This window comes from Cebus imitator, unplaced genomic scaffold, assembly GCF_001604975.1.
Source record: "Cebus imitator isolate Cc_AM_T3 unplaced genomic scaffold, Cebus_imitator-1.0 Scaffold297, whole genome shotgun sequence".
NCBI lineage: Eukaryota > Metazoa > Chordata > Mammalia > Primates > Cebidae > Cebus > Cebus imitator.
This window is the reverse complement of record NW_016107612.1, coordinates 928,549-936,405: the sequence shown is the minus strand read 5'-3', so window position 1 is coordinate 936,405 and position 7,857 is coordinate 928,549. Positions and strand designations below refer to the sequence as shown.

General features: G+C 54.6%; 1 protein-coding gene across 3 annotated transcripts in view; it reads right to left on the bottom strand.

Annotated features, from left to right (window-relative positions):
- Positions 1-7,857, bottom strand: part of CNGB1 (cyclic nucleotide gated channel subunit beta 1) — a 93,678-nt gene that overhangs the window by 72,525 nt on the left and 13,296 nt on the right. For 2 of the 3 annotated variants that reach the window (XM_037729281.1, XM_037729282.1), the window contains 2 exons: positions 7,329-7,404; positions 6,224-6,260 (listed from right to left, as the gene is read on the bottom strand). In XM_037729281.1, coding sequence (XP_037585209.1) covers positions 6,224-6,260; positions 7,329-7,404 — 113 coding nt within the window. Of the gene's footprint in view, positions 1-3,821; positions 4,254-6,223; positions 6,261-7,328; positions 7,405-7,857 lie in introns of those variants that run through there. The other variant, XM_017502633.2, reaches the window with a different exon arrangement.

Genomic DNA, 7,857 nt, shown 5'->3' with positions numbered 1-7,857 from the left:
AAAAAAAAGATTTGTGCAGAGGCAGAAACAATGCTTCACAGCATCACAGGGATGCCAAAAGGCCCAGGTTCAGGTCCACCTGGCCGCATCCAGGTACAGTTGCCCGGATTGTCCTGAGGGAAGCAGAGTCCTTGACAACAAAAACACCCTGGGCCTGTGAGCTTGGCAGATGCTCAAAGGGAGTGCGGGGGCGTCTCGTCAGAAACAGCCTACCCCCAGGCAGGTGTCAGGGACAAAGGACAATGCTTGGATACCAGGTGTCCCCAAAAAGCTCCAGGGATCTTGGTGGCCCTCAGCCAAACATGAATTAGTAATAGTGACTGTTGTCGAGATGGGGTCTTGCTCTGTCGCTCAGGCTGGAATGCATTGGTGCAATCATGGCTCCCTGCAGCCTCTACCTCCTGGGCTTAAGCAATCCTCCTGCCTCATCCTTCCGAGTAACTGGGACTATAGGCATGTGCCACCATCCCCAGGTGGTAGCAACGGTGACTTTAAATGGAAGCTGGCCTCAGGTCTTATCCTGAGACTTTGGCTGTTATTATTCATGATGTTGCATAACACAATAATAGTAACAGCAGCTGCATTTTCTAGCACTTCCTATGTGCCAGGCCCTGCGCTGAGTGATTTACACGGAATAACTCGATTAGTCCCCACATCAACTTTTCAAGCTTATAATTAGCATCCCCATTTTATTTTCCCTCTTTTATATTTTACTCCCCATTTTAGATGAGCATACTGAGACACAGATAAACACCTCCTTTTATGGGGTGCTTCCCACGTGCCGGGCATGGAGCTCCCCACTTCTAGGTACGGATATTGTCCCTGTCTCACAGATGAGGTGCTGCCTGCCCTGTAGGGGAGCCCCAAGCGCATCCCCATCCTGAGCTAGCTGTTTCCATGGTGGCTTCTGGCTCCTCTGGCCCTGCAAACATCCCTGGGGTTTGGCCAGGGAGGCTCCTCCAAGTGTGACCCTGAATCCGGTGGTGGGGTGCATCATCCACGTCAGTCTGTGCTGCTGTCCAGCAGTGGTACAGTGTCTCCACTCTGGGCAGCCCCTTGGGGTACAAGTCCCTGCCCAGACATAGCAGGGAACATCCAGGGAACAGAATGTCTTGCCTGTCAGCACGTGGGCTTTCACAGAAGCCCCAAAGGGCAGGAACAGTACTCTCCCCTTTTAAGAGAGCCAGCTCAGAGAGGCCACACAGGAAGGTGAGGCAGAGCCAGGTCTCCTGACCCGTTTTCCCAGGGCACCGTCCCCGGTGACAAATGTGCCCTTGAGCGCCTCACCGGCGTCAGCGGCCGTCCTTAAGAATTGATGTTGCCCTGGCTTCCACACTTACTTTCCCTTCCGTTAACCTTTTCTTTTTAGGTCATGTTTTAGTGATTGGGCGTTTTACAAGCATTTCCTCTTTTTTTTTGAGACAGATTCCCGCTTCAACACCCAGGCTGGAGTGCAGTGGCACCCAAGACAATCTCAGCTCACTGCACCCTCTGCCTCCTGGGTTCAAGCGATTCTCCTGCCTCAGCCTCCCAAGTACAGTAGCTGGGATCACAGGTGCATGCCACCACACTCAGCTAAATTTTGTATTTTTAGTAGAAACAGGGTTTCACCATATTGGCCAGGCTGATCTAACTCCTGACCTCGTGATCCACCCACCTTAGCCTCCCAAAGTGCTGGGATTACAGGAGTGAGCCACCATGCCCAGCCTCATTTCCTCTTTTCATCTCTGCAGCGGGCCTGCAAGGCGTGTCCTATACTGTTCCCATTTTATAGCTAAAAGTTCTGCAGCTCTGAGAGGAGGACAGTGCCCAAGGTCACTGACCTGGAAGGGGAGGGATGGGGTATGCTGTCACACAGCCCCCAGGGCAGGCCCCCAGGAGGCTGGTACAGGAGCTGCTGGCCCAACCCTGGAGCTCCAAGCGCTCCTCTCTGCAGGTGTCTGATTCATAGCTCACCCAGCTTCTCCACGGCCCTACCCAGGTGCTCAGGAGCTATGGGTGCTCCAGTTCCCATGGAAACTGCCACTCCACCCTAGCCTGCCACCTCCTGGTCAGTTGCCTCTCTGCCCTCAGGGCTATCAAATGAGGTTCTGACCCCGGCCAGTGAAGTCAGCAGCCTCATGTGGGAAGGAGCCCCCGCTTCCGGGATCAGCAGGCAGGAGCCTGGGCACATGGGTTCTAGGCTAAGGCCCCCACCTGGACCCCTGGGCCTCTGTCAAAGCCTGAGCCCTAACTCCAAACCTCCATCCTTTCTGGCAGGCCTGGATCCTGATACCTCCTTCCCTGCCTTTCCCTGGTCCAGGCTCACATCTCCCCCCACTGGCCCAAAGCACTAACCTCTCGCTGGGTGTTTCTCAAAGTATGGTCCCATCCTCTCCCCCATCGTCAGAATCCTCTGAAGAGGCAGGTACTTCTCAAGAAAGCAGATTCTTCCATAACCATTGCTTGGTCGTCAAAAAAAAAAAAAAAAAAAAAGAAAAGAAAAAGGATTCCCAGCTTCCCGTACGCTTGAATCAGAAAGTCTGGGGTAGGACATTCTTCATAGTTGGCCCCAGGTGCTTTGGAGGGGGCCCTACTTTGCTTTCCCTGTCTCCAATGCTTGCTCAGCCCAAGTCATCTTCTGGAGTCACTCCCCTGCTCAATCACCTTCAATGGCTCCCCATTGCCTATAGCCTAGTCTCCTAGAGTCAGGCCCCAGCTGGTCTAGTTTTATCTTCTACATTAAGGACGCTGGGCTCCAGATGAGCCGAAGTCCCCCCACTGTCTGTATACTACACTTCATTAGCTCTACTGGGATCGCCCCACCTCATCGCCAGTTTGCGACCTCAGGGATCTCAAACAAAGGCCTGCCCAGCCAGGGCAATGATGTATACAAATGAAGGGGCAGGTGCCACCTTTCTGCAGGTGCCAGCAGCTGCTCAGACTATCCTCAAAGCACAGTGTGGGCTCATTACAGCCCCAGGTCTACCCAGTTTCTGAGAAGCCAGATCTTTTCGTGTAAAGCTACCTGATTTTTAAATGTTGGCAACCAATTCTAATTTCTAAAATCACTCCATGGCCCAAAGACACGTGCGGGCTAGATGGAAGCCAGGACCCCCGGCTCAGGAACCCTGGCTCATTTCTCCTCTTCTGCAACCCAATACCCCAAGCCAAGGCCTATTCAGTCCGCCCTTGTTTAAAACAGAAACCCTTCTTTTAGCTTTATCCTAAGCAATAATATCATGCAATCACAGGTTTGATGTGCTCATTTACACTCTTTTAATGTTAATGAAAATATTTGCTGCTGCTCAGTGGTGTCCCCAAGCCTTGGAAGGAGAGAGCATGGCCAGGCCTAGGGAGAAAACTCTCTGGGAAGCACTATCCTGTCGAGGTGCTGACTGTGCCAGGTACCACACTGGGGGCTGTGCACGCATCCTCTCAGAGACGCTCAATACTGAGTCCTCCATCTATGGGGCTTTTCTTTTTTCATTAATTAAAAAAAAGGGTTTTTTAGGCTGGGCACAGTGGCTCACACCTGTAATCCCAGCACTTTGGGAGGCCGAGGCAGGTGGATCACCTGAGGTCAGGAGTTCGAGACCAGGGTGGCCAACATAGTGAAACCCTGTCTCTACTAAAAATATAAAAAATTAGCTGGGCATAGTGGTGTGCACCTGTAGGCCCAGCTACTCAGGAGGCTGAGGCAGGAGAATCACTTGAACTCGGGAGGCAGAGGTTGCAGTGAGCCAAGATCATGTCACGGTACTCCAGCCTGGGCTACAAGAGTGAAACGCCACCTCAAAAAAAAAAAAAAAAAAGGTTTTTTTAGACACAGGGTCTCACTGTGTTGCCCACAGTGGTCTCGAACTTCTGGGCTCAAGCAATCCTCCTGCGTCAGCCTCCCAAAGTGCTGGGATTACAGGCGTGAGCCACCACGCCCAGCTGTGGGGCTTTTCCACAGCCCTCTGGGGGTAGTCCTCCTGCTATCTAGCCTAAATCTCAAAGGCTGCCTATGGCTGGCCTTCTCCTTGTTCTGGTCTGGGAGGCTCTGGGTCTGGTGCAAGTGAGTTGTCTGGCTCCCCTTGTTCTGCCTGGGAGTGTGTGGAGAGGGAGGGGTTCGCTGTTGAAATAGGGTGGGGTGTCAGTGGCCACCTCCCCCCCGAAGGTCTTCTCTTCAGGACATCCTTCTTTCCTTCCTTCCATCCATCCATGTGTCCATCTGAGCTCTCCCAGATTCCCTTCTCCCTTGTTTCAGAGGCCTCCAGCTCCCATCACCCCTGAAACAAAGGAGAAGACAGGGTGGGTGGCTGGGTGGACAGGCGGAGGGAATGAGTGAGTGGATGAGTGAATGGATGGGGAGGGTAGGGGACACATATCCCCCAGCCCCTCAGAGTCTCCCCGTGAACTGGGACGTGAGTGGAATAGTGTCTCCCAAAAAGATAATTCCACATCCTAACCCCATTACCTGTGAATGTGACCTTATTTGGAAATAGCTTATTTGCGGGTGTGATTAAGTTAAGAATCTCAAAGTGAGATCATCCCGGATTTAGGATGGGCCCTAAATCCAATGACTGGTGTCCTTATAAAAGAACCGAAAGGGAGTGCTTGGCACACACAGACATGGAGGTAAAGGCTGTGTAGAGATGGAGGCAGGGACTGGAGGACGGCCAGAAGCCAAGGACCGCAAGTGGCCACCAGGAGCAAGGAGAGGGGCACAGGCGTGTCTTGCTCAGAGCCCCAGGAGGAGCCAACCTGCCACGGCCTCGATCCTGGACTTCTGGCTCCTAAACTGTGGTAGAATCAGTGCCTGTTGTTCTCAGCTGCCTGGTGTGTGCACATCTGTTATGGCAGCCCTAGAAGATGAAACCAAGCCAGCTCCCCGCCCTGTCCTCAAGAGCCGGCCCCCACGGCCACCCAGCATCTACCCAGTGTCCACCCATAACCCACATGCTCTGGGAACTGCAGGGAGGCCCTGGCCACAGCTGGCAGTACTTCTGCCTCCTTCCAGAGGGGAAGAGAAGAAGGTTCTGGTGCTCCGTCCTCAGATGCAGACCCCCTAAGGGTTCTCTGCCCCGAGGAAATCTTTTTGGTTTCTGTCAGCTGCTGCTGCCAGGCCAGGTGGATTGGATTTGCTCTGCCACCTGGGGCAGGTGCTTTTTGTTCTCTGAGCTCTGCCCCCTGCCTGCCCCAGCAGCCGTGAGGGTCTCTGCTCTGCCGCCCCAGGTTGGCCATGAGTGTCCATGAGAGACTGAGCATGCCCTGCTCTGAGATAGGCCAGCGCTCCTCCTCATGTCATTGCCATGGTTACCATCAACCCTAACGCCCCCCACGTCTCTGCATCAGACTTAAGCTCCAGAGTCCAATGGCCTATGTGTGTTCCAGGCCATGGTGGCCACCCCCAGCTTCAGGGGGCTCATGGAAACCACCATCATGGTGGGGCTGGGGCCGGACACAGCACTGCAGACACAGGGCAGAGCTCAGAGCCCTGGGACACCCTGAGGCCTGGAACAGAGGATGCTACCACCCACAGCCCCTGAACTCTGCTCACTATGAAAACTCATCACAGGGCTGGCACATAGTAGGCTGTCCTTAACTATGTATTGAAGGAAGGAAGGAAGGAAGGGAGGGAGGGAGGGAGGGAGGGAAGGAATGCTTGTCCACTGCATGCCTCTCTGGAGGCCATGAAGTGAAGAAAGAACAGATCCTGCCCCAGCACATTTCTGGTCTCAGTCCTCATCCCAGATTCCGGGCTCAGGGCTAAGATAAAGGGCATCACATACCTCCCCAACCCAGCTGCAGGTGAGGGGGACCCCTTAGCTCAAGGGAACTGGAAGCTGTGGGGCCTGGTTCCCCCAGGGAGATCCCACCCTTCTCCCTTCAGCTTGGCCAAACCCATTTTCCCAGCTGCCAGAGGATGGGAGAAGCTCTCTGGGCAGTACCAGCAGGAAGGTGAGCTCATCTGACTTGGCCCTGGGACTGTTTCCTTGGGATAGAAGCTGGACACCAGACTCCGGGGGCCCCCAGCCACCACCTGGCTCTGGGCCGGCTCTGGCTACCCGGCCAGGCTGACCAGAGGTGGGGCCTGCAGAGCACAGAGCTCTCTAAGCTCCAGCCCAGGAGACCCGAACTGCCCTGTATGAGTCCAGGTCTAGCCCGGGACAGCCCCCTGCCCACATACAGTCAGACCCAAGGACACCTAGCAACCCTGCCTGACATGCACACAGGAACCCAGTCACGTGTCACTTACTGGTCTGCACGTTACACATCCCAGGGGAGTCAGGCTCCTGCATGGAGAAAGAAAAAAAGAAAATCCTCACCAGCCCCCCCGTTTCAGCCACCCCTTCCAGCACGTGTGACCTTGACCACCTCTCTGGGCCTCAGTTGTCCTATGGAATGGAGAAGAGAGTCCCTGCTGTGCCCAGGGCCAGGGAAGGAGTTGAGGTGGGGGAGGCGGCTTTGAGAGCTCGAGCCTTGGCTCAAGTGAAGCAAGATGGGGGTGACCCCAGACAGCCACAGCAGTGCCACCTGCTCAGAGGAGCCAGGTGGAGCACTTGAGTGACACAAAGGCCCAGGACCTGGCCGGGCCTTCCTTTCTCTGGGGCCTAGACAGCTTTATTTACAGAACCCTTCACCTGCATCACAGCCCTGGGTATGAGAATGTCCGTAGAGAGTTCTGTAAACTGACCATTGCTCCACTGGGACAACTGAGCTTCTGAGAGGGCCAGGGCCGAGGCCACACAGCCGGGAGAGAGATCAGGCCTCCTACCACCTAGTTCCAGGTGCTTCTATAAAGACGTCCAATTGCAGCCAAGAAAACAAGGGCCAGGTTCCTGGTTCTTGGGGAAGGAGAGGTAGGGGTGACAGAGCCCCGGCCACTCATGTTGGAGCCCTATATCAGGAAAGCACACAGGGCCTGCCGGCTGCTGTGAGCCTCACTTCTTCCCGGAATCTGGGGATCTCTCATCTCTGGACCTTTGACCTTTGCACATGCTTGGAGGCCACCTCCACTTTCCCAGAAGCCTTCCCTGATGCTCCCAGGAGCCTCCACCTCTGCGCCGCATGTCCTCTCTGTTCCCCCATGAAAGTGCCTCCCCCACTGACTGAATTCCTAGCAGGTGGGGCGGGGCCAGCACATCTCAGCCCTGAGGCCACCGTGCCTCAGAGAGTATGGGTACTGAACATGGGCCATGCAGACAGGAAGGCTGGGGGAGCTGGGCTCCTGCTACAGGGTCCCTTCTTCCTGCTGTGCCTTCATACCCCAGGGACACTGGCCAACTATCCTCCTCCTTACCTGAGCTCCCGAGACCCCTCCCACCACCACCAGGCCCCCACTCCACGTGCCCAGCACTGACCTGTTCCCCTGTTTTCCCATGTAGCACTGGCTGCGGCAAGGCCATCTCCAGCCTGTGCAGGACCCACGCCACCAGCCTACAGGTGAGAGAGAGAGTGCTGTGTCCAGGTGGGAAGGCTCATGGGGATACTGAGGCTGGAGTCAGCTCATTTCCAAGGGAGAAAACAAGCCTATCAGCTGGGCATGGTGGCTCACGCCTGTAATCCCAGCACTTTGGGAGGCCAAAGTGGGCGGATCACAAGGTCAAGAGATTGAGACCATCCTGGCCAACATGGTGAAACCCTGTCTCTACTAAAAATACAAAATATTAGCTGGGCATGGTGACGCGTGCCTGTAGCCCCAGCTACTCCGGAGGCTGAGGCAAGATAATCACTTGAACCTGGGAGGCGGAGATTGCAGTGAGCTGAGCCGAGATCACACCACTGCACTCTAACCTGGTGACAGAGCAAGACTCCGTGTGAAAAAAAAAAAAAAAAAAAAAAAAAAAAAAAAAAAAAAAAACAAAAAAAAAAAAAAAAAAAAAAAAAAAA